The sequence below is a fragment of the Phaethon aethereus genome (assembly GCF_964289735.1).
Source record: "Phaethon aethereus genome assembly, chromosome: 6".
Classification (NCBI taxonomy): Eukaryota; Metazoa; Chordata; class Aves; order Phaethontiformes; family Phaethontidae; genus Phaethon; species Phaethon aethereus.
The window spans coordinates 42056456-42081671 of NC_138580.1; the positions used below are offsets into that span (position 1 = coordinate 42056456).

A 25216-nucleotide genomic window follows, 5' to 3' on the forward strand; every position below is an offset into this window, starting at 1 on the left:
ACGCTTCACCCTTAATTCAAACTGCAATGGTCCAAAATTCAGTGGTGCGGTCTGTTACCACAGAAAGCTCGACGGGGGTGAATGGAGCACCCGGCTCTCGGGCTCGATCAGGGAGGCTCTGAGGTTCCTTGGGGCCTCGTGTCTTGGGCTGGAGAAGCGAGGGCAGGTACATCTCACAGCCTCACCTGGGGCTGGCTTCTCGGAGGTGGCATAGAGGGAATAACTTGCCCAGTGGATATATTCCCTCCGTGGTGGCTTAGAGTTGCACATTTTTAGGGGATGCCACAGGGGAGGGTGTCTTGTGCTTGCAAGAAGTGCAGTGCAGAAAGTTGCAGGAACTGGCTCCACTCAACCACAAAAACTCTGTCTTAAGCAGGGAAAGATCTACCACTGCTTTAAGATGACGTTGAGGTGTCATTTTATTTTGCCTGTTGACTAACGCTGCAAAAAAACCCCGTGTCCACGATTCAGCCCCACTTTGCCCAGCAATGAGAGTGATTTTTGAGCAAAGGCGAGATTTTGCCAAGTTGATGGAAATGACCATTTCTCTGCCCAAGTGGCTCGCCAAAGAGAGGCATCTTTCCGCAAAATGGGTCACCCCGGAGAAGGTTTTGTCCTGGCGCGGAGAAGCAGCCTGTCTCCGACGTTGCACTCGCTGGAGGTTGCGGTCTCCTGTCCTACCACGTTAATTTTGAGAGTGTCCAGGCAAGGGCCTCATGTGTTTTTTTAACTGATGTAAAACTAAACAGTTCAAAGTGCGTAACTTTGTTTGCAGATAAACCTTTCCAATAAATGCTCGGGTCTTAAAATGATGAAATTGGTTTCTTATCAGCCATCTGACCCACGATGATGCGATCGAGCAGCTTTTAACCTGGCGAGACCGAAACAACAAACTCTGAAGTACAGACGGATGGGGTGGGTGGTGTTATTTTGGGTTTCTCCCTTCATGGCACTGTTGATGTTATGGAAAGTGCTCGGAGCCAATGCTCGGATGATATCTGGCATCCCTCACCCCCAGGTTGCGTTCCTCGTAGTTAACTTGCAGGTTGCACGAAGCCTCCGTGCAGTTTAATGGGCTTTAATTTCAGGGGTAGCTAATTAAACAAGCAGGCGTGGTGTTTGCTCTTGTGTTGAATAAACACTGGCCTGTTTTGGTTTGTCTCAAAACACCCTCCTGGCTGGCAGAGGTGGGTGCCTGCACCTGGAAAGGTAATTCTCACCGTGGACAAGCTCTGATCTAAACTAAGGCAAGGACTTTGCAGCCGAAAACCGCCTGAAATTAGCCACGTGGTCTTTTGCGCAGACGTAACGAGTCTGGTGTTAAAAGCATGCTCTGAATTGCAGCAGGAGCGCTTTCTGGGATGGGTATCCAACTTATTGGTGAGATCAAATCGAAAGACCAGGGTTTGTTTTGTTTGTTTTTTTTTGCAGCAAGTCCTAAGCCACGGTCAGGGCTGGAGCAGATGCCTGCCCTCGCGTCCGCCTCTTGCTGCACGCCTCCCGAATGGCATCGTCGCCTGGGGGTTTGCTCTCCGGGTATCGTACTGCTCCCAGCGAGCTTGCCTTCTTTCCAGCACGGGTTTGTGGACCAGGGATTGGGTCAAACGTGGAGCATCCCGTGGCGTGAGCAACCCCCAGTCCAGTTTAATCCCACATGTTGCTTTCCTATGAGAAGACCATCAGTTCCAGCAAACGGTTAAGCTGCTTAAGCCTAGGTATTATGGGGAACCTGGTTTGGAAATGTTTACCAAGGACAATTGCTCAAAAAAAACCCCCCGCTGTTTTGAGGAAATTCATTGCAATGTGCTGATTGCAGTTGTTTCTGCCTAACTCAGGCTCGTGACGGTTTTTGGCTCCTGTCAGCGTTTTCAGCGTAGCTGAAGGTGTCATGTCATCCGCCAACAGATCAGTACCTGGACTAGTCAGCAAGGTGTGTGAGAACATTAAATCAAGGGTAAGCTTTTGCACGAGGTCATCACTCAAATGAGTTCTTCAGTTTGATAATCTAAAGAGGTTTTATTCATTAACGAGAGAACCCGGCTGCGAGGTGGTGGCTGCTCGGTGCCTGTGGGCATGCTCAAGCAGTGAGCTGGGAACAAAACCCCTCTTTTTTTTTTTTTCCCCCCCTAAAATAGACCTCCCGACCGAGGTCAGGAGCAAGTGCAGCTGACCTAGGGGCTGCGGCCATGTCCTGGCTACCTGCTTACGAAGTCACCTTTTGGGTGACCCATGGGTGGCTGCTGTGCGCCCATCCTGCCCACGGCATCTGCGTCCTGAATGCAGCACCCTATTTTTAAATGGTGAGCAGCTCGGGTAAGTCCAGAGGACCATGCAGGGACCGATTTTTTTCAGCCTTTGAAGTTCTTTGTGCGAGGAAGTGGTCAGTGTGGGGAGGATAGGAAGACGTGGAATCCTTGGGCAGGGGGAGCTGCATGGAGTTGGCTATATGTTGGTCTACAGGCAGATTGGAGCTAGCTCATCTCTGGTGGGCTAGCTCATCTCTGGAGCTTTTTGTTGTCCTCTCGGTGTGTCGCTGCATCAGTTATGGTGCCGGCCTCCACATCCAGCAGTGCAAGTGACTTTCCTGTGCCTGCCCTTCTCTGGTCACGCTGGTGCGACTGGTTTCCCAACATTGCAGCTGGGAACAAAGAGAGCGCGTGGCTCTGCGCATTGCACCAGCAATTCAGCTGAGGACAGCTACTTCTTTCCGTCGGACAAAGATGAAATTAGTGAAGGGTGATGGAGACGGGGCTCTGAAGTGTTGATGCAGTTAAAGCTCTGTCATCATCTCCACTTGGGGGAAGCACAGCTTCTCAGGGACTCGGTTGCTTCAGCTTTTGACAGCTCTTGAAGTCCAAATTAGCATCCAAATTATCTAAGTCAGGAGACACTGCTGGGACTGTAGCCCTGATAGTAGCATGATAGTTGCTCCAAGATTGTCTCAGTGAAAGCTTTTTACTGTGCTTGAAGTTTTTGTTGCCCTGGTTAATTTGGTGTCTTGCGATGGGGAGGAGGGGTTTGGGTTGCCTCCCTCAAGTGTACTAGGTCTTAATGAGTTGTTTCTTGCAGCACCCATGGAGGCAGGAAATAAGTTCCCCTCCTTTCCTTTTCCGTGGCTGCCCTTAGCCTGCCCTTTGTGGATATTGCCCTAAAATCTCATGGGGGGGACCATGAGGAGCCATCTCTTCCACAACAGCATCACATGGGGAGCAGTGTATATGGTTTCTCCTGGTGATGGCCCTAGGTGGGGCCACAGCATGGTGTCCATACCGTTCCTTCGTCAACTGAGAGCGTGTCACCAGCTGAAGAGCTTTGCCCAGCATCCCTGCTCCGGACCAGCTCCTGCAGACGTCTGTGCCAAGGTGCAGATGTGCCCTTAGATTAACCCACCGATGAGTCTGCAGTGCTTAAAAAAGAAAATGAGAGACTTTCCTCCTCTTCCAAAGCAGAGGATGATGAGCGTGAGCCACGGGTGTGTGTCAGACAAGGCTGTTTCTTCTTCAAAAGTGTGTCCCTCTGGCCAGTGGCTGGATTGCGCATCCCGCAGGAGCCGTCTTACTTTGGCCATTGGCTGAGCTCTTGGGCTCCTGAAGAACTTTGGAGGGGCTGCAAGGGCTTGGAGGAAGAAGGTGTTCTCTCTAAGGGTTTTAAACTTGAGTTTGCAGCTTTTACATTTAACCCATGGGAGCTCGGAGCTGGATGTGATACTGGGTTTTCACGCTTTCGTTGGTCCCTGTGGGGACTTGGCTGGAACAAACACCTTGACCCTGGTGGAGGAGAGTCCATTCACAGCTCCCTGTTAAAAAATAATTCAAAAACACCTTTGGGACTTCCCCATGTGAATTAGGAAGTGTTTTTCTTCTTGGAAGAACATTGAGCAGGCAGTAGGGAGAGAGGGGATCAGGACTGAACTCTGCCTCTTCTGATATGGGCTAGTGGACATCCGAAGAAGCTGCTGAGAGCCTGTTCCTGATGGGGGTGGGTTTTCTACCAGCCAGGCAGCAGATGCCTGGAGTTCCTTGTCGAAGGATGTTGTGGAGGCCAAAAGTGTACGTGGGTTTAAGGGAAGACTTGAACAAGTCCTCTCCTGGACAGGAGGTCCAGCTGAGCTTGCAAAACGGGCAGTGAACCTCTGTTGAGGTCTCTTCTCTGTTGAGGTGCTCTCCTTTGGTCACATTCCATCACCACGAGATGTTTGGGCAGATGCTACCTTTTTTTTTTTATTAGTTTTGTGGGACGGAGCAGTCTTCTTAAGATGTGCCAGGAGGTACCCCTCTTTCTGTGCCGGGGTTTCTGCAGCATTGGCTGCACCAAGGATTGTGCCACTGGAGACATCCCTCTGCCTTGTGTTTTTGGGGATGCCAGAGGGGGCGACTCGTCTTGCAGCCCATGAAACCTTGGAAGCAAGTACAACTTTATTTACTACCCTGATATATTATCAGGACTCGTGTGCATGTAATGGTTTTATTGCTGGAAAGCATCTCTGTTGGGTAGTGGGACCTGGGCTGTCAGCCTAGGAGCACCCTTTTTATGGCCCTGTAAAACACATGAGGGTTCCTGCCATGTACAGCACTGCTGGCACCTTCCAACGCTGGCAAGCTTTTTAAACTTTTGCCATGCTGGCACCATTTTCAGTGATTTTTGGGAGGACTTTGAAGTTTCTTTGAACGCTCGAGGGTGGTACCTGCATCTCTGGGATCCTCCTGTGCCCTTGGCAGTCAGCACACTGGTGCTGCTCTCTGCTTTATGCCAAGACATTAGTGGACATGGTGGTGTTGGGTTGATGGTTGGACTTGATAGACTTAAAGGTCTTTTCCAACCTTAATGATTCCGTGATTCTGTGATATCCAGCGTTCCTTACCGTCAGCAGCTCTCGAGCTGTACCCGACCCAGTCTCGCTGGCTTCTGCAGTGCCTTCTCCTGACTTGGTGGCTGATTGCATGGGTCACGGGTGACCGAAATCAGTGGGGGTGAGTGCTGGGCTGGAGCCCGTGCTTGGCAGCAGTAGGAGGTCCTGCAAGGAAAGCCCTCTTCCCCCACCCCCAAAGACTAATCTATATTTGAGTCACTTGAAAGGCAGCGCTGGACTCGTGTTCCCGAGCATGTTGCTATAAAAGGAAGCTTTCCCGTCCTTCCTACTTCGTTTGCGAAGGGTGACGTCCCCATCAGGGAGGCTCTGATGGACACCAGGTGCCATCAGACACCCGCAACACTTGCTCAGTCATAATTACTGGTTTTTTTCCCTCCCTCCCTTCTACCTCTGCCCCATCAAACCTGCCACGTGTGGCTTGTGCTCGCCTGGCAGCAGGCTCAGCTGGCAGGAGCAGAGCCAAGCTTAAGCTTGCAGGCAGGATTTTTTCCGTAAGGCTTGGTGTGGGCTGGAGAGGCCAGCGCCGCACGGGGCTGTGCTCTTCAGCCGTCTCTGTTGCCGTTGCGATGCCCAAGCAGTGCATCGTGCTTGCCATGCACAACGGGGATCGGGCCCAAAGCAAACCCCTGAGAGATGAGGGTGCTGTGGGAGGGCTGGGAGGCTCTGATATTTCTGCAAGTCCCTTCTCGTTCGCTATAGAAGGGACTAAAGCAATGTGTTTTCTGTTCTGGCGCATTGGTGGCTCTAGGGCTTGTTCCGGGACGTACATGAATTCACGTTAACGTGCTCTTTCTGGTACAAAGAGCTTGTGCTTTGTGTTGTCTTAAGGGGTGGTTTACCTTTGGTTGGGTTGTTGGGTTTTTTTTGGAAGATGAAAGTATTGGCTTTGCAAATACAAGTGGTGAAGTAGGAGATAAGAGAAAGGCGACAAGGTCAGGAATCACTGGAGTATGCGTCATTGCTGGCATCGAGCGTGCAAAATGCTTGGCCCAGGTTTCTTGAGGGGAAAAAAAACAAGAGCAGGCAGCTCTTCCCCACCCATCTTCACCAGCAAGGCTCAAACTGCCTTACTGAAGAGGTCAGGATCACAGGGAGCAAGGTGCTTTGTCTCCAGGATACAGGAGAAGGTGGAAGAATCATCCCACGCTCCCTCCTAACCAAAACCCATTGTTCTCTGCTGGCACTCAACTACCGCCAAATGTTTGGAGACTCTTAGAGGAGTCCCATGGCCAGAAGACATCTCCCTGTGCTGCAGGGCATCTCCATGGTGTCCTGCAGGGGTTCAGCTGGGCGGACTGGTGGATGGGGCAGATGCCAGGCCACTTGGTGGGGGTAAGTGATGGGGTTGCACAAGTCAAGGTGGTCTTTCCCAGTGCTGCATGTGCCCTGAGAGGACCTTGGACCATGCTGCCCTCGTGATTGCTTGCAGAAAGTGATGGATACACCACGTGGCCACTCGTGGAAGTAGGAAGTCGGCCACGAACCCATCCTTCTGGGACTGACCTGAGAGATGAGCTGCAAGAGCGTCCATCTGTCCACCTTGTCGCCAAGGGTGGCAAGAGGATGCCAGCAGTTTCAAAAGCCATCCCTCTCGCAGGAGGCTGCAGAGGGCCTGGCTGGGTCCGCGCTGACGTTACGCATTCAGAGGATGCTGTGTTCTTCACCTCCCGCTACGTGCTGGAGGATCTGTTAATAGAAGCGTGGAAAAAACGGGCACATCTCTACATTTTTTTCTGCTGGGTGGAAGTGTGTTGAGCAACTTAATCCCAATGGCCAAGGTTGTGTCACAGCATAGTCATGAGAAAGCTCTTGAAGGTGAAGAATCTGCAGGACAAAAGTTCCTAAATTAGACTGTTTGCTAAAATGTGGCAATTTTAGCAAAAAAGAAAAAATCCATTACATATTGCAGTGACGGAATCTGGTTTGTATTGGTGCTCCTGGGCACATCTGCTGGCTCTCCCTGAGCTCATCAGCTCCTTCAGGGCCAGCGTGTCCCCTGGGTTTCCAGGAGGAGTCTGTTCTCTGACTGCTTGCATGGTCTTGAATTACTTAAGGTTTTGTGACTGTGATAAAAGCAACATTTTCAGTAAATTCGTTGTGTAGGATGAATGCGCTCTGTGGGTAGTGCTGTGGCTCTGGGAAACGAATTTCTAGCTACAAAGAATTAAATTCTCTTGTAGTTAAGCAAAGCTGGCTGTGTTTAAAAGAAACCTCCAACAACACTTCTGTGTTTGGAGGAGAGCTGGGGGAGCTTGACTTTGGAGAAGGAAAGGGCAAATTAAAAGCCATTAGCAACAAGTGCCTGGAGTTGGTCTTGGCTTCGGCGTGGGAAGAGGAGGATGAGTGATTGATCAGAAGCTCTTTCTTCTCTTCTCATTCTTCAGTTTGTGGCCAAGGGTAGGTGGAAGATTTCTCCTGAACTTACACGATGGGCTTTGGGTTTGGTGGGCTTTTTATGCATTTCCCAGGGAGAACAGGCATGGAGGTGTGGTAGTTATTGCAAGGTTCACCTCTTACATCATGGCGGCTCCTGTTCCTGATGCTTCCCATGGACACGTGCGTGCCATGGGGGGATGGACCCTGCAGCTCCCTGGCTTGGCCAAGCTCCAGGGAGGACTGGGAGGTGTGGGATGGGTTGGGACATGCCTTGGTCCTCCCCACCTCCTTTTGCTGGTGGCACGCACCGTGTACTGCCCTAGCTTTGGCTGCACATGGAAGGACCTGGCTCTATCTCCAGGCCCAATGGTGCTTGGTACTGCCTGGCCCCACCAGCCCTCTTGGGTCTTATCAGCCCAAATTCTTGGCAGTCAGGGGTTTTCCATCATTGAGGCTTTTGGACGGGTCTCCCACCTACCCGTGCTGCAGACAGTGCTTGCTGGAGAAGACCTCCCCTTGGCCAGCAGCAGATCCTGCTTCCCGCCCTTGGGCTCTGCATTTTCAGGTGTTCCCATGTTTTTCTTGCATTTCTTTGCTTGCGGACACGGGGCTTACGCTGCTGGTGAGTATTTTTCCTGGGATTGCTTTTCTCCGCTAACCCCGTTCAGCATGGCCGGATGCCTGTGCTACGGTCTTTGATTTATAGCTCGGTATCCGGGCAGAGGTGAGTCTGTACCGTCACCCCATTGGGACCAGCTTGAGCTGGGAGCACTGGGGAGGAGGGGGCTCTGCTGCCGGCCCCACCATCCCACCGTGGAGCCTCTGCCGGGGGTTCTCGGGGGGCTCCCCTGGGCTTTTGGGGCTGGGTGGGGAAAGCCTGTGGTTGGGTTTCCAGGCTAAGCCGTCCCAGAGAGTTTGCAGAAGTTATTTTTAACCTTTTCCGTGCCACTGCATGCCGGGAAGTGCTGCTGGTAGAAATCAGCTGAACACCGTGCTTGGAGACGCTGCAGGAAAAAGACCTTTGGGGTTTTTTTGAATAGGTTTCAGTAGGTTTTTTTAATTAGGTGTTAGATTGTCATCAGCCCTGGACCCTCCCCAAACTTCCTGCGGTTCCGTGCCCGGTAGAGAGGAGATCCAGGAGTAGGCAGGGCACTTACCCAAGACCCTGGAGATCCTGCTGACTGCTCCTCAGCTTGCTCAGGACGGCTTCCGTTGCCTTGAGAAGTGGCCGAGGGGAGCACGGCTGCGTCTGGTCTGCACGTCCCATCTGTCCCTCCCCAAAACCCGTGTTCGTAGCCCCGGCTAATGCAAAGCTAAATCTGAGCTCTGCGAGTTGCCGACGGCCCCATCGTTGCCCTGAGGGGTGACCCACGGACGGGCGTCCCCGGGGAGCAGAAGCCCAGCAGACGGGGAAGGGAGGAGACGCAGCCGCTGCGTGCCCCCACGCGGTGCCAGCGCAGGGTTTTGGAAAGAGGAGCGACGCAGCGGTGCCGCGGGGTGAGTACCACGGAGCCCCGACCCGGGCGGCTGCTGCCTGCGTGCTGCCTGCGTGCTGCCTGCTGGATTCCTTGGGGTTGGGGAAAGCAGGCAGCAGGTCCTCCTGGCTTGCACGGTTGGGATTTTATCCCGCAGTATTGCCTTTCCCTCGGCGGGGGGGGGTTGGGGGGACCTGGTGTGAAAAGCAGGTCGCGGGACGAGGTGCCGTCACCGGCTTGCTCACCGGCTTCCCGCTCCCCCCACCCCGTTCGGTTCTGATGCTGTTCATGGCTTTGGGCAAACAGATGGGACTGGGTTTTTCCCAGTCTATATTTAATCCTGGTCTATATTTAAAGCGCTTTCAGAGGAGTCAGCAGACCATTGTCTCAGCCCTGGCTGCAGAAGTGATTTCCAAACAAATCACGCCCCGTCCACCCTTGTTTCCCCCACCCTGCTCCCGCCTGTCCCCTTTTGTTCTCACGCAGCCTGAGTTTGAAGGCTCATCCTTGCTGGTTGTCTGTCCTGCCTCTGCACTCAGAAGCACCTTGGGTCCGTCCCCAGGGACCGTCAGCTCCAAAACGGAGCTCCCACCCCGAGTCCAGCCGCGGCGGGGGGCTTGCACCCATCCTTTTTTGTGTGTGTGTGAGAGCGTTGCTGCATCTAGAAGGGACTGAGTCGCACCCAACATGCTGCTTTCTCTCTCTCGAGAGAGAGAAAATACCTTTTTGTAATCCCTCATTTGGATGTACCTTCTTGCTGCCTTTTGAGACCGCGGGGTACGTGTAGGGGGGGATTTTTCCAGCTGTTTCTTCACGCAACCACATCTGTCCAGACCTTTAGCATAAAGCTTCCCCTACAGTGACATAAATACAGGACGGGGGAGCATCCCTGTAGATGCCGGGCGCTGCGAGGCGTGTGGATATGTTGCTGAGAGTTGGTGTGCAGCTGTAACGATCGAGATCAAAAATTACTTGGCACTAGACTTCCAGGCAGGTGTTTTAAATTATATTCATGATTCGCACTTTGATTTACAGGAGAATCTGGTTTCTTTCTTGCTTTGTGCGGTGCTCGCCAAGCGGGGTGACCTTTGGGCTGTCGAGGTGTTTTTGTTTAACAGGGCTGTGTGCGAGCGTCGCTAAAACGGGTGAAAACTTCGCCGCTTGAGCTATTTCCGCGACGACGCTGCGCACCTCGTGCTGGATTTTGTGCCTGTGGAGCCGTGGAGGGCTTGAACCTTCCAGCTAGAGAGAAGAAAAATAAAAAACACCCTGCCTGGTGTCCGCAGGGTCTCTTTAGGGGGTCAAAGTGTTTAGGGGCTTGCGTGGCAGCTGGAAAATGCGCGGTCCCAAACGGTGCCTCGCATTGAGAAGCAGCGCCTGGTGCGCTGCAAAGGGCTGAGCTGGGTGGGCGCGGAACCACGCGGGCTAACCGGCACGTCTTTCCTCCCTTCCCACTGACTGCCTGGTGCTTTTTCTTGCTGCTGGTGGCAGCTCCCAAGTCCCTGGGAGTCTTACCTGGCGCGGCTCTGATAAGCGCAGTCTTGACTCGAAGCCTGGTTTCTCCGTATTTAATGCCTGCCAAGCCCTCTCCCCGTGGCCCGCTCCCAGCAGGACCCGAAAGAACGCTCTCCTCGAAGGGAAAAGTGGTTGCACGCAAGTTCTCCCTTCCCTTTTCTGGCTGGAGCCCGGTGCATCCCTTCCAGCTAACCGCATTCCCAGAATACCAGCCCGGGGGATGGCTTGGGAAGCGTTTCAAGCAAGCTGGAGTATCTCCTGCGCAGGCTCTCCCCGGCAAATTTCCTCTTGCTGCATTCCAGAAAAGGGCACCGACTCCTTCGGGGCTTGCTTGCTGCTCCTCGCCGTGCCGGCGGAGAGAGTCGCGCTGGCGTAGTACCAGCCGGCTGCAGCCAAAGCAATGGGCCCTTCTCTTCACGCTTCCAGCAGCTCCATATTCCCACCTAAGGAATCTGGGTCTGGGGGTTATTTTCTGCTTGATCTGATTTTTTAAGCGGGGTGGGGTGGGGGGGAATTGCATGGGAGGGAGAGAAAGGAAAAACAGGGAGAAGGGAAAAAGGGTGTTAGGAGTGGATGAAAAGCTGTTTGGGTTGCTGAGCTCAAGCAGGGGGTTTGGATATAAGTTATAATTGCACAGGGCTTTATTTTTAAGAGCTGTTGGTGTTTTGTAGGCAGGCTGGAGTCTTGGGGCAGGTGTATAGGGAGCAGGCTGTAGGGATGTCTGCAGGGATGCCGGATGGCAGGGTTTACCGGGATAGTGCCAGGTACGCCTGCTCCTTGGTGCAAACCTGGAGGAGCAAAGCATGGCTCGGGCTCTGCCTTTCCTTCAGCTTGTGGAGGGGTGCTGGGCTTGCCGGCTCCTGGCCTGTCTGGCCACCCTCCAAGCCGCAGAGAACGCGGGTGACACCAGAGGAGGTCTTACCAGCGCCTGCATCGGCGGCTACGCCGGCGGTTGAAGTGCCGGCGCGTTCTGTGGGCAGCGGGATGTGGGTTAATTTTCCTCTCGGCTCCGGTGTGCTGCTCCAGCTGCTCTTCCACAGGGTTTCTGGCAGTGTCGTTGCAAGTGTTTTTGGAAAAAAGAAGGAAAAATCCCATTATTTATATTTTTTCCTTTTGGAAACTTGTCTCACCACCACCATCATCATGCCTGTACTGGCTCCGCGCCGCAGCTCGAGCGAAGCTGGGCAGTTGGTGCAAGAAGGGACGTTTCTCTGCCCGATGCCTGCCCAGCTGGCCAGGCGAGGGGAGGGATGCGGGGAGCAAGCGGGAAGAGCCAATCCCCATCCCCGGAGATGCTGGCGCTGCAGTGGGAAGCAGCGATGACCCAGTTGAACGTCCAAAAAGCCTGGTCCTGTGGGCCCTCCGCGCTCGCTCGCCACTGCCCCGGGCTCCTGCAGCATCTGAGCGCTTGCTGGTTTTATAAATACGTGTTACAGCAACGCGCAAATGCCCTGAGAGCTCTTACGAAATGGGGAGAAGGACCAATTTATGAGCCTGGGAGCAACGTATCCCCAAGTAACTCGTAAAGGCAAGAAGAATGCTGTTAAGGGGCATGGTGGCCAGCAGTAGCATTGTGCAAGACCAGGCTCTCCTCACCATCCAAAGCCCTTCATGACGTGTAGGCACTGCCATGCTTGTTAGGAGCACCCAGGTTATCTTTCGCGATACTTTAAGGAGACTGTGAGGATGTTCTCCTTATCAGCACTGCAGGGTTGGCACACGCTCGGGGAGAGCGTTGTCAGGGTCCAGCAGGAGCAGGGCAGTGATCGTGCCCCATACTGGGCACTGGTGAGGCTGCACCTCGAATCCTGTGTTCTGTGTTGGGCCTTTTGCTCCAAGAAGGACGTTGAGGTGCTGGAGCGTGTCCAGAGAAGGGCAACAGAGCTGGTCAGGGGTCTGGAGAACAAGTTTGATGAGGAGCGGCTGAGGGAACTGGGAGAACTCTTCTCCAGTCTGGCGAAGAGGAGGCTGAGGGGAGACCTTATGGCTCTCCACAACTACCTGAAAGGGGGTTGTGGTGACGTGGGTGTTGGTCTCTTCTCCCAAGTAACCAGCGATAGAATGAGAGGAAATGGCCTCAAGTTGCCCCAGGGGAGGTTTAGACTGGATATTAGGAAAAATTTCTTTATTGGGAGAGTGGTCAAGCATTGGAACAGGCTGCCCAGGGAGGTGGTGGAGTCACCATCACTGGAAGTGTTCAAAAAACGTGTGGACATGGCACTTTGGGACATGGTTTAGTGGGCATGGTGGTGTTGGGTTGACAGTTGGACTTGGTGATCCTAGAGGTCTTCTCCAACCTTAATGATTCTGTGATTCTGTCAGTGCGTGGGTGGCATGGTGGGACCTGGAGCCTTTGCTAATGTGCTGGGGTTTGTTTCTGTCTCCCAGGCTGGTTCCCCAAGGTGACGGCGGGGTCCCCGTAGCCGGCTTTGCTCGCGGAGAGGCCATGGCCACCTAGTGTCCCCCGGGACCGGCGGGGTCGGTGGGCCGGAGATGGCAGCGCAGAGGATCCGGGCGGCCAATTCGGGCGGCCTGCCACGGTGCAAGTCAGAGGGGACGCTCATCGACCTCGGCGAGGGCTTCGCCGAGACCAGCCTCTGCGATGTCAAAGGTGCGGAGGGATGGGTGGGATGGGTTGGGATGATGCCCCCTCCTCAGTTTGGGTGCACCCTCTCACCCTGGGGTCCACGAGGGCATTGGTTATTAATTAGCAGACAGCAGCTGATGGGGGAAGAGGAGCAAGCGCTGACGAGCGCGTCCACATGTGCAAGGACGGGCATGGACCTGACACCAAGAGATCCATCAGCCAAGAGAGGTGACAGCAGCAAGGCGATCGCAAGGGTTTCTTTTCCCTGTCCCCAGAACTGGAAGTTTGCATGTTGCTTGAATAATCCTTTTTCTTCCTTTTATTGCTTTTTCTTCAGCTGTATTTGCCTTACTGAGCATAAAAGCCATGTTCAGGTGCGAGGGGAATTACTGTTCCCCCAGCAGAAACAGATCCCAAGAAATAAGTCCAGGTGGAAGTTAGCGTGCCCCCAGGGCCTTTAAAAATAAACATGCACAAAAGCGATTGCGTAGCAAGAACAGACCCGAACATCAAACTTTCTTGCTGCAAATTAGATTGTTTTAACGTGAAAATAGGAATTACTCACATTCTCTAAGGATTTTGCCTGTTCCAGCGCGTCCCTGTTAACGCTGCCGCCGGACCGGCTGCGTGCATAGCTTGGGGGGTGGACGCGGGGACAGCCGCTCGCCCCTCTGATCCGAAGGGATGGGGAGATGGAAGATGCCCCATCCCGCAGACAGCTCTGGGTTAACGGTGGCTTCCTACCACGGTGGCAAAACAGTTTCCATACAGAGTTTATATATAGTTTTAACGCTGAATAAATGTCCTCGCGACTTTCTCTACCTGCTGGTAGAGGAAGTGGATTAACGACAGGTTGTTTAGGATGTGTGCAAAAACTCTTCTTAATATTTTGATGCCCAGAGTATCTATTTAAAGACTTCTGTTTGCTCCTCTGTGCCTTCCCTTGCGTTGAGGTTTCTGTGTCTGAGAAGTGCTGCCAGCCGGCAGCTAATGACCGCAGGGATGCGCAGTCTGATCTGCCATCCCTTCACCTCCAGGATTTTAGGGGCTTCTTGTGTTTCTTAAATCCCCCTTTTCCCTCCAGAGGGCTCTCGAGCCTATTGAAGCAGGTGCTATCCCAGTTCTCTTGCAGCTCCGTATTGGTGAAAATGAATCTCTCCTTGTTTTCTTAGGTCTGTCTGGCGAGATAACACACATTTGAATGTTGATGTAGCATCACCTGAAGCTTGTTTCTGCCACTTTTTACAGAAATAGGACCTAAAAGCGAAAGCAAACCCAATAAATATGGTGACAGAGTGAGCATCTGCAGGCTTGACCCAGCTCTTTCGCATGTAATTGGGATCCCTTGCCAAATTGACTTTCAGCTGGTGCTGCTGAAAGGGAGGTTGGAGGTGCTGCTTGGTCCACGGCAGCGCCGCAGCAAGGCGATGCTCTGCTTTCTCAGCGTTCAAACTACACCACCTTCTTTAGAACTGGAGTTATTTTTTGTTGAGGAGCTTTGGAATGCAGATGCTACGTAAGGGGAGTGAGATGCTGATTTTTTTGGCCGGTGTGACTTGAAAAAGTAGGAGTATGATGTGCCCTTAGTTGTTTCTTGTACTGAAACATAAGATGTTTCACGCTGGCACGATGGCGGAGCGACAGCATTTTTAGCCTGTGCTTAAAGTTACTTTGGGTTTGCATTACCTTGGGTTATCGTGTAATCTCTTGGCAGAGGAGGCATTCACCAGCAGCAGCACAGGGAACTATTTGCATGGAGAGCACAATGGTAGGGCTAAAGAGCTGGTGGCCGAAGATCTTGAGATACCGCTGAGCAAATTAGTAGGGTAATGGCTGTGTAACCTCTTCCTATGTAGCAGTTGTTGAGAAGCCCCTCCTAAATTAACTTTTGTTATTTTAAATGTGGGCATTTAAGGGGATGCTTGTGATTCTGGCAGGTGCCCGTAGGTGCTTAGGTCCCGACACGTAGGAGCTTAGATCCCAACACGCCGGGTAAAAAGGAGAGCTCATAAGAAGCGACTCCAATTCCATCAAAACTCCCTCCAGTACGTATCCTTGTCCGTCATTCATCAGGGAGTGGAGGGAGGCTGTGGGACGCTGGTGTCTCGTACAGCAGTGGCTGCATGAGGCCCTACGTCAAGAGGGAGGCTTGTTGCTAACAACAGTTGACTGCATTGGGAGGAGAGCCGCTTTCTCCGTGCCTACCTCGCTACCGCGGCAGGGTGCCAGGCTGATGCCGTTCCTGTCCTGGCTCCCGCTGCTCTTCCCAGCTGTGGCGATGCAGATCGTGAACCCTTTGAGGAAGAGGAACGTGCATGTATCAGAAGCAGAGGAGGGAGGAGTTTTGTTTAAAATTTTAGAGGGGGGGGAAAAAAAAAAATCCCTGCCGGTTTGAGAGGTTGTAAAAGTACCGTACTTCACTGCTTAAAGTAGTGTGGATTGCCGACCTGAAGTAAATGATTGCAAGTCAGCTGTGACTCTTGGTGGATTGCTTACAGTGCTGTTTTCTTCTTGGTTTTGCAGTGCCTTCTCCTAGTGCCTTGCTGGTTGACAATCCCACATCCTTTGGAAATGCGAAGGAAGTAATAGCAATCAAAGATTACTGTCCGACTAATTTCACCACGTTGAAGTTCTCCAAGGGAGACCACCTTTATGTCTTAGACACGTCGGGAGGTGAGTGGTGGTACGCTCACAACACCACGGAAATGGGTTACATCCCTTCCTCCTACGTCCAGCCTGTAAACTACCGCAACTCTTCCTTAACGGACAGCGGGATGATCGACAATCTACTAGAGAGCCCTGACGAGGGCGTCAAGGAGTTAGACCTGCTTGGAGAATGGACTGATGTGAAAAGAAACTCTGTGAAAACCTACAATAACAACCCGTTCTTGAACGGAGTCCAGACGAACCCATTTCTGAATGGGAATTTGCAAACAGTGCCCAGCTCGGACAAAGAGTCCAACTCCAACGTCGCCGTTGACTTGCTACTCTTCGACACGGGGGCTCCTACTTCAGCTGTTTCCAGTTCGGCCGCTAATAGCAGCCTGGGTAACATTTTTGACGAATTTCCATCCACAAACAGGCTGGATATGGAACAGCCTGTGAAAAGGGACAATCCCTTCTTCAGAAGTAAGCGTTCCTACAGTTTGTCTGAACTGTCTGTTCTTCAGGCCAAGTCAGATGCTCCAGAATCGTCGGGTTTCTTCAGTGGTTTGAAGTCTCCCACCCCTGAGCAGTTCCAGAGCCGGGAAGATTTTAGGACCGCGTGGCTGAACCACAGGAAGCTGGCTCGGTCTTGCCATGACTTGGATTTGCTTGGTCAAAATCCTGGCTGGGGTCAGACGCAACCGGTGGAGACCAACATTGTCTGCAAGCTGGATAGCTCTGGTGGAGCCGTTCAGCTTCCAGACACCAACATCAGCATCCACGTGCCAGAGGGCCACGTGTGCCCTGGGGAAACGCAGCAGATCTCGATGAAAGCGATGCTGGATCCACCGCTGGAGCTGAACAGTGACAAGTGCAGCACCATCAGCCCGGTCCTGCAGATCAAACTCAGCAATATGGAAGTGAAAACCTACATCATTCTGGAGATGAAAGTGTCGGCAGAGGTCAAGAATGACATCATGAGCAAGAGTTTAGTAGGGCTGCAGTGCCTGCGGAGCGACATGAAAGAGGGGCCATACACACCGATGCAGCTGAGCTATTCATATGGGGACACGATCCAGGTGCAGCTGGAGAACCTGGAGCCTTGTATGTACATCGCAGCCGTAGCCCAGGGACAGAATATCCTCTACCCTTACACTGTTTGGGATTACATCAGCAAGAAGATCACGGTTGGCGTCTACGGCCCAAAACACATTCACCCTTCCTTTAAAACCGTCGTGGCCATGTTCGGGCATGAATGCGCACCCAAGACTCTCCTGGTGAATGAGGTCACAAGGCAGTCCCACAGCCCCGCTCCTGTCGCCCTGCAGCTCTGGGGTAAGCATCAGTTTGCTCTGTCCCGGCCTCAGGACCTCAAGCTCTGCATGTTCTCCAACATGACCAACTACGAGGTGAAAGCTAGTGAGCAAGCCAAAATTATTCGGGGCTTCCAGATGAAGCTGGGCAAGGTCAGCCGCCTTATCTTCCCCATCACGTCCCACGACCCCAACGAGCTCTCAGACTTCACTCTAAGGATACAGGTCAAGGATGACAAGGATGCCATTTTGACCCAGTTCTGCGTCCAGACACCACAACCACCTCCGAAAAGTGCCATCAAACCGATGGGGCAGAGGCGGTTCCTCAAGAAGAACGAGGTTGGAAAGATCATCCTTTCACCTCTGGCTGCCACCGCCAAGTATCCAGTTTTTCAGGACCGACCAGTGTTGAGCTTGAAGTACGGCAAGCTGCTGAAGACGGTGGTGAGGCAAAGCAAGAACCACTATTTGCTGGAGTACAAGAAAGGAGACATCATAGCCCTCCTCAGTGAGGAGAAGATCAGGTTAAAAGGGCAGCTGTGGACCAAGGAGTGGTATATTGGTTACTACCAGGGAAAAATAGGCCTCGTGCACACCAAAAACGTGCTGGTGGTTGGGAAGGTCAAGCCCAGCTACTTCTCTGGGCCAGATCTCACCACCAGCTTGTTGCTCGAGCAGATCCTGAGGCCCTGCAAATTCCTTACCTACATCTACGCCTCTGTGAGGACTCTGCTCATGGAGAACCTTAGCAGCTGGCGGTCCTTCGCCGATGCGCTGGGGTACTTGAACTTGCCGCTCACATTTTTCTGCCGAGCAGAGTTGGACAGCGAGCCAGAGCGAGTGGCCTCTGTCTTGGAGAAGCTAAAGGAAGACTGCAATAACACCGAGAACAAGGAGAGGAAATCTTTCCAGAAGGAGCTGATGACGGTGAGTCTGAGGGTGTCTTTAATTCTCTGCCGTGCAGAGTGATTAGGGTGAACGGGGTGTGGAAGCTTCCTAATTCAGTCTGTGGAAAATGAAGTTCATCTTTAAGGTCTTCTGCAAGCTGCTTGGCACAGCCAGGTGGAAGTTCAGGTTGTGCGTGTTGGTGGGCTCCTGGTTTAATGGAATCAGGGCCATAAATGAGGGACACGCTGGGTGAAATACCATCGGTACACGTCGTGTGAGGGCAGCCAACAGGCTTGCTTTGGAAGGTAGCTAATCTGAAGCCTATCAAGACCAAGGTGATCTTGGTCTAGGGTTTTCATGGCACTCAACTGGTCCCTGCTGCTGGGTATTTACGTTTCAGGCTTCGACGATGCACGCTTCAAGGAGTTACCCAAGAGCTGCTGGGCTCCACAACCCCAGTGTCAAAGCGTGCATCGTTGAAGGCAATACCGATGGAAAACTGGAAAAAGGGCAAGAAACAGAAAAGCTTTTCCTATATGGATTGGGGTAGGTGAGCCATCTCTCAGGTCATGTACTTTCGCATCCCTAGGTATGTCAAAGCATGCGGGAGCGGGGTTTTACAGCTGCTGTGAAGAATGATGCTACACTTTTACCTTCATGAAACGACGACAAATTCCTCTCTAATAATGCCTGGTTATGTCTGCCCCATTTCTCTTCGAGTGGCAGCTAAACCAAGGGCACCTCTGAGCTGGGATGCTTTACGTCCAACCGTGGATGGCGGTTGCAGATTGAAATGCGTGGCTTGTTTCTGTCCTAAAGTGTGTTTGGGGGAGTGCAGCCTTCAAGTATTTCTAGGATGCCGCTAAGATATCTCTTATGAGAAATCATCTTCATGATAATTTCTAGCATTTCGTAGGAAGCAAGCCAAACTAAATACAGGACGAAATGTCTGGAAGAGATTTGCAGCTCTCACCTCTGAACAGTCTCTCCCGGAGAAGCACGATAACCGAGTTAGAGCCAATCATGTGGTTTAAAATGCCAATCGAATTAAGGAATAGCGAGAGCTTCGCTTGGTGGCAATGGGTGCAGGCAGTAGCATGCAGAATGAAATTACCCATGCCTGGGTAGAGAGGGCTGGAGCCGAAGGAATTACTTAATTTCCTAAACCCCTTTTAATATGCAAGGGGAAAACTTGAGGATTGAGTATGAGGTGTAAGGCATTATGAAGAGTACAGAGCCCTCCGTTACTCATGGAGACGTTTTCCAGCGAGTTCCCGGTGCCTGGGTACCACTTTGTGGCCCGTGGGGCAATGTTTTAGCTTCGGCTTTTGGCAAAATGCAGGCGCCAGGTCATGCCACCGACGCTGCTTCTGTTGGGGGGTGGTTCTGCCCGTGGGACGCAGTTGTCTCTCTTCTTTCTGGGGCCATCCAGGAAGGGAAAACACCCACCGTGGTAGCCAAGGCTGGTGTCTGGCCCCGCGGTTCCCCCCAGGGAGGGTTTGCCGATTTAATCGTTAGCCTCGGCGAACGTCGGGGTGAGATCTGCGCTCCTCTTGCTGGATGCTTCCAAGGGCTTCTTGCCGTTGGCCTTATTTTGCAAACCTGTAAGCGCCTCTTTTATCTATTCCCTTTGTCTCCAGGGGTCCCAGGCAGCCTCGTGGTTGTGGGAAGTCTATGCCAGACCTCAGCGGGGAGACGAAGGGAAAGATAAGGCTCTTTGGGGCAGCTAACTCGGGGCGAGGGCTGTAAGCTGCAGGAAAACATCCCGCTCCCCGAGGGGTGCTGGAGTGCGGAGTCCCAGAGCGGGTTTTATTTTCCTTGTTTGACTAGAGGCTAATAATGAGCGTTGGCTCTGTTCCCTATTCTTTGTGAGCCTGAGCCCGTCGATAAAGGATGAGCTCCCTTCCTGGTGGAAGATGCTGTTTCTTCTAAACCTCGTGCTGCTGTCAAATCTCCCTTAGCTTACGGAGAAATTAGATTGAGCCTGTTTTTAAAAAAAAAAATAAAATAAAAAGATGTTTCAGGGGATGACAACGGAGCAGTAATGTATTTTATTGTGTTCAAATCTGATTTTATTTGTAACAAATGGACTCACTTGCTGGCGTCTGCTGGCAAGAAGAACCAGTTGGATTAAGCTCTGATCTGGCCGTTTCCTCTTAAAAGTTGGTTGTCTCCTCTCAAAGGGAGGAGGGAGAAGTAGTAACCAGGTGAATCTGACTTCAGTGTTGAGTACACAAAATGGCAGAGCCGAGCAGCAGCAGCCAAGCATGGAAAAGCCTGATCATGACGACTAGTTAATAAGTAATCTGCATTTAATTATTATTTTCTCTAATCCAGCCCTAGCAGCGGTGTGTGAAGGTAACTGGGGGAATGTTGCTCAGAAGCTGAGTCATCACATCAGAGTGAGAAACCTACCTCTCCCCTCCCTCTTTGCCCATCGAAAGCAGGCAGCACACGGATGGTCTTGCTAAAAAAGCCTGGGCACAGGTGCAAGAAGACCTTGTCGCAGCTGGGCCACCGGTTCCTGGCCATGCAGTGGCCGCACTACCTGGTCCGTGGGAGCTGGGGTTGGACCTGTGATGAGACGCAGGGTTTCCCTCTTTCTCTGGATTTTCGATACGGTATTTTTTTATAGAGCCTCGCGTTTATCATCCTTTCCAGCAGACACTGTTGGGAAAAACATGGGTCTTCTGGGAGTGCCGTGGGGCATGTCAGCAGAGCACTGCAGAAACTATGAGCTTTTTCTTCTCCAGGCTACTCCTAAAGATCATACAGAAGGCACCTGATGTTGTTTCAGAAGTGATGCCTTAAGCCCCCTGAGACCCAGCCGGGCACCATGCTCAGGGACATGGCCCCACAGCCCACAGAGCCTGTGCCTAGCTGTGTTAGGTTTAAAAAAAAAAAAAAAAAAAAAAAAAAATTTATATTTAAGATGGTGAGCGCATAGCGCAGTATTTAGAGTGCGTAAGACTGGTGATTTCAGGGGTGCTGACGGCCAAAAGAAGGGATGTTTAATGCCTAAAGCAAGTGTTATTTTGGGGAGTGCTCGTACAGAGCCGAGTCGTTCAGGCTAAAACCCTGACTCTTATCCCGGAGAGGACGATGGAGGCAGGAGCCTGTGCACGAGCATCTTCTCGCCCCGGGGGTCTCACTGGCCCCTTTCTCCCCGTGTCTGAGGAGGTCCCAGGTGGGAGCCGCGGCATGGTGCCACCCCGGGCGCATGCCCTGCCGGCCACGCTTGGGTCGCATCCCTGCCCAGGCACGCGTCCCCGCAGGGGGGGTGATTAATAACACTTGGACCCCCTGGGGGTGCTTTCCGATTTAAACGCTATTATTTAAAAAAAAAAAAAAAAAAAAAAAATTAATCATTAATTTAAAAAGTCCATTTCCGTAACAGCTTCCTTGCGGGTCTTGCCCCACGCTTGGTGGGCACATGTGAACTTGGCGATGCTTTTCGCTCCTGGGGCAAAGGAGAAAGGGTTTTACTCCTTTAGTTTGGCCAAAAATGGGGAAGAACCAAGAACTCGGGTGGCTCCTCCGCAGGGCGTGGGGCTCGGGGCTGGACTGTGAAGGTTGCGGTGATGGGCACAGGCGGGGTGGCCGTGCACCTGCGGGCGGTTTTTGGGGTTGCCTGTTCCTTCTGGCTTGGCTTGCTCCCTTTCCAGCTGCTGGTTTCCATCATTAGAGGATGGGAAATGGGATGCTGCGTTTCGGAGCCGGGATGCAAATTCAGTCTCCGCTGGATGTCTTTTAAGTAGAGGCGTTTCTGCGCCGCTTTGAACTGGGATTTGAATAGCAAACCATCTCCTTCGCTGTGTGTTTGTCCGGTGGAGCAGGCTCGGGGCCGCTCCGGGGTTAATAAATGCTTTGCAGGGCGCTGGCAAGGCACAGCCCAGGTCACGTCTGGGTACCGAGGGATGGAGACGGGGTGGCTGTACCCAGCTCTCTGGGGAGGCTTGTCCAGGGCGAGGGAGGAGGAATGGAAAGAAAACCGTAGTGTAATCCCAAAAGCACCTGCTGGAGGATTAAGTCTGTTGTGAGCCCTGCTAATCCCGGCCGGGCAGTCGGGGCTTCCAGGAGCACCCGCGCGCCTTTTGTGTATTTCTGTGACACAGGGAACGAGTTGTGCCCAGGCCAAAAAAAGCACGTCACTGTTACCACTAATATTCCCCCTTTGGCTCCGACCTTAGCGGCCTTGTGTCCTTCTTTGCACCCCATCCCGCCCTGCTGCCCCATGTCCCATCACCTCTGCCCGCTCCTCCGTGTTTTCCCCAGCCCCTTAGTGTGCACGTTGAGCCTCCCCAGCTCAAATCACCGGGGGCAGAGTGCAGGAAATATGTGTTTCCGTGGCCATCAGTAGGTTTCAGAGTTAATGTGCAGCGCCGCGGGAAGCAACCCATCTCTTCCAAAGCTGTTGCTTTGAGTGGCTATACAGTTCTCGATTACGTGGCCTCCCAGCTGCTTTACTTGAGGCCATTTTCTTGTTTACTTCGAGCAGCAGAAGAGGAACAGGAGAATCTGCCTCCTGCAGCTCTATTCTTCTTAACCCCTGCAGCGCAGTTTGCTCCCGGTGGCCTCCTCCGCTTCCCGGGGACCCGCTCAGCCTCCGGCAAGAGATGAGAGCGGCTCATTTAGCCCGCTTTGCTAAACACCGGGTTGTTTCGGGGTTCGCACGCGGGTGATCGAGCCGCCTGGAAAAGCAGGTTTGAGGATGCTAAATCTGCTCTTCCTTAGGACCGTCCGAATCCTTGGCCTGCAGAGGGGAAGGGGATGAAGCTGGGGGCTGGGTGGTAAGGTAGCGTTGATGGAGAGGAGGCGGCTATGGCACAGGTGTGAGATCTAAATGCTTCTTAATGCCTTTTTTTTTAAAAAAAAAAAAACAAAAAACAAAACCTCTTTTAAATGTATTTTCCTTGCTCGCTTAGCAGGAGGGTTTATTACTTCTCTCCTAGTACAGGAAACCAGTGTAAGCACTCGAGGAGCAAACAAAGGCTGGTCTGCAGCTGTAATTAGATTCAAGCCCAGCTTTAAGCTGGAAACAGATAAGGGAAAAATCAACATGCATTTGCTTTGCAAATTGCTGGAGTGGTTTCAGATGTTCCCATCTTCCCTCAGCTGTCCCTGCGAAACAGCCTATGCGCGGATTTAACCCTTCGCCTGCTCCAGAGCTAAACCAGCCGGGGTTTGCCCAGCCCCCCGTGCCAGGAGAGGGTAGCAGGACCCACGGCAGCAGAAAGCGGGCAGACTCTGCCCGTGTGTGGACCACCACAACACCCGTGGTTCCCGTAATAACCACTCCCGCGCTGTTGTGAAGGTGTGGGTGGTGTTCCCCACGGGGACACGTGTGCCAGCGTGGTTCCTTGGGCGCTCGCTGGTGTTCAGCATCCCTCGGGGGGCTTGTCCCCTTCGCCCCTGAGCTGCGGCTTGCTTTTATTGAAGTGGGACCCCCCTGTTGAAACACAGACCCCTTGGTGATCACCCATCCCGGAGCCACCACCCTGAGTCTGCTGGTGCCACCACTCTGGACCCGGCCGTAGGAAAACGAGAGGCTCGCTCGGCAAGCTATCACCCAAGGCATAGCCTGGGGTCTGTGTGCTTGGTTCCCATGTTTTAAAAAGGTTCATTTTGTAACATAGGCCACCTTTCTGTCGCCGCTTGAGGTTTGAGGTGGGATTTGCCCAGGGACTGGGCTTGCTGCTGGGGCGGTTGCGGTCCACGGGCTCTGGCAGAGGATGAGGGAGCCCTGGTGAGAGGGATGTTGATTCTGTCAGTGGGATGCTGTCCTCTGATAACTGCCACTTAAACCCTCCCTTTCCTGGGCTGCATTTTTCCCTACTGCAACTTGCTTTCCCCTTGGAGCAGATGTTAATGTGATTTGGGACCTAAAGACAGGAGCTGACACTGCTCACTCATTTTTTTTTTTTTTTTTCCTGGCTGAGTTATCCCTAGCTAGGAAACGCTGACCCCCGCAGTTCCTCTTCCCCGCGTCTTCAAAACCGTTTGCAGAAACTCTCAGCTTTTAGCTCGATAAATGGCGCAGGAGGAGGTGGTTTCTGATCTGGCACGGGAAGGCGGAGGGGCGGTGAGAGGAGCGAGAACGCCGTAAACCAAGCGATGGTCCTGCAGTGCTGCCAGCCGGCCCTTCGCTTGGGTCTCGTGCCAGCCCGTCTCCTCCCGAGGCTCATACCCAGGTTTCATCCCGAAATGTTCCGGCTGGCCCATACCCACCCATCCGCGCTGCAGGACGGTGCTCCTCCGGGCTCGGGGAGGCAAGCTGCGCGGACCGCGTGGGGTTACTTACCTTGATCAAAGGCATCTGTTTTTTTCCCAGCCCCTGGGATGCTTTAAACTGCTTATGGCAGTGCCTGAACATCTTGAGGGGTTGCCTGGAGAATGAGGCCACGTTGGCCAGCCCAGGCTGCGAGCCTCGTCAAACAGGGCGCTTCGTTCAATTAATGGGATTACTCCTCTGGCGAGCCTGGTGGCCTAATTTCACCGGCTGTCGCTAGAAAGGGGGTGGGAGGATTTTTGGGGTGGATTCTTGAGGGGCTTCCCTGCATGGTCCCCTGGATCACCTGCCATCTACAGCCTGCCGTGACTTTCCGGTTTGGTTTTCACCGCTGTCCCTCAGGCTCTGCTGAAAATGGACTGCCAGGGGCTGGTCGTCCGGCTTATCCAGGACTTCGTGCTGCTGACCACGGCCGTGGAGGTGGCCCAGCGCTGGAGGGAGCTGGCCGAGAAGCTTGCCAAAGTCTCCAAGCAGCAGATGGATGCCTACGAGGCCCCGCACCGGGACAAGACAGGGGCAGTGGACAGCGAGGTGAGAGCGGATGAGCCTCAGTCTCCATGGGTCCCATAGGGTTGCAGACACCTCCAGAGCACATTCTTCTGAAACACCTTTGGGGAATGAAAGGGATCTGGGGAAACTGGGGGTGTTTTTCCCCAGGAATGTGTTTGTTCTGGGATGGAGGGGTGTTGGGGATTGTTGGGGTGTTTGGTGTTGGAGCTGGCCACCCAGCTCGGCTCTGATCTCCTCTCCCCTCTGCCCCATCACCGCAGGCCATGTGGAAGCCAGCGTACGACTTCCTTCTCACCTGGAGCAGCCAGATGGGCGACAGCTACCGTGACGTGATCCAGGAGTTGCACACCGGGCTGGACAAGATGAAGAACCCCATCACCAAACGCTGGAAGCATCTCACGGGCACTCTGATCCTAGTCAACTCCTTGGACATGTTGCGGGCAGCTGCCTTCAGCCCGCAAGACCACGAGGATTTTGCCATCTAGCTCCCGGGCCGAGGTTTTTGTCCACATCTCGTTTTTTTGGGTTTTTTTTCCTGTGCTTTTTTCCCCTCTTTTTTAAGCAGTTGACTTTAAGAAGCGGAGGTTGCTCTCCCTGGGTTTTAAGAGGCCAAAGTTTGCAAGTTCTCCACCAGGACTGGAAATCAGCAGGCGACATCCCTCCTTGATGGGAAGAGCATCCAGAAGGGGATGGCTTTTCATACGGCATTGATACCAGTTAAAACTATTTCTTACTAAAAAACTTTAA

The 25216-nt window shown here is 52.9% G+C and overlaps 1 protein-coding gene across 1 annotated transcript; it reads left to right on the plus strand.

Moving 5' to 3' along the window:
- Positions 1-12729: 12729 nt before the first annotated feature.
- On the plus strand, positions 12730-24954 carry SH3BP4 (SH3 domain binding protein 4; the record flags this gene model as incomplete). Its single annotated transcript, XM_082001306.1, has 4 exons — positions 12730-12847; positions 15347-17709; positions 24302-24490; positions 24730-24954. 4 exons carry the CDS (start codon positions 12730-12732, stop codon positions 24952-24954), a joined length of 2895 nt encoding a protein of 964 aa, XP_081857432.1.
- Positions 24955-25216: the final 262 nt, after the last annotated feature.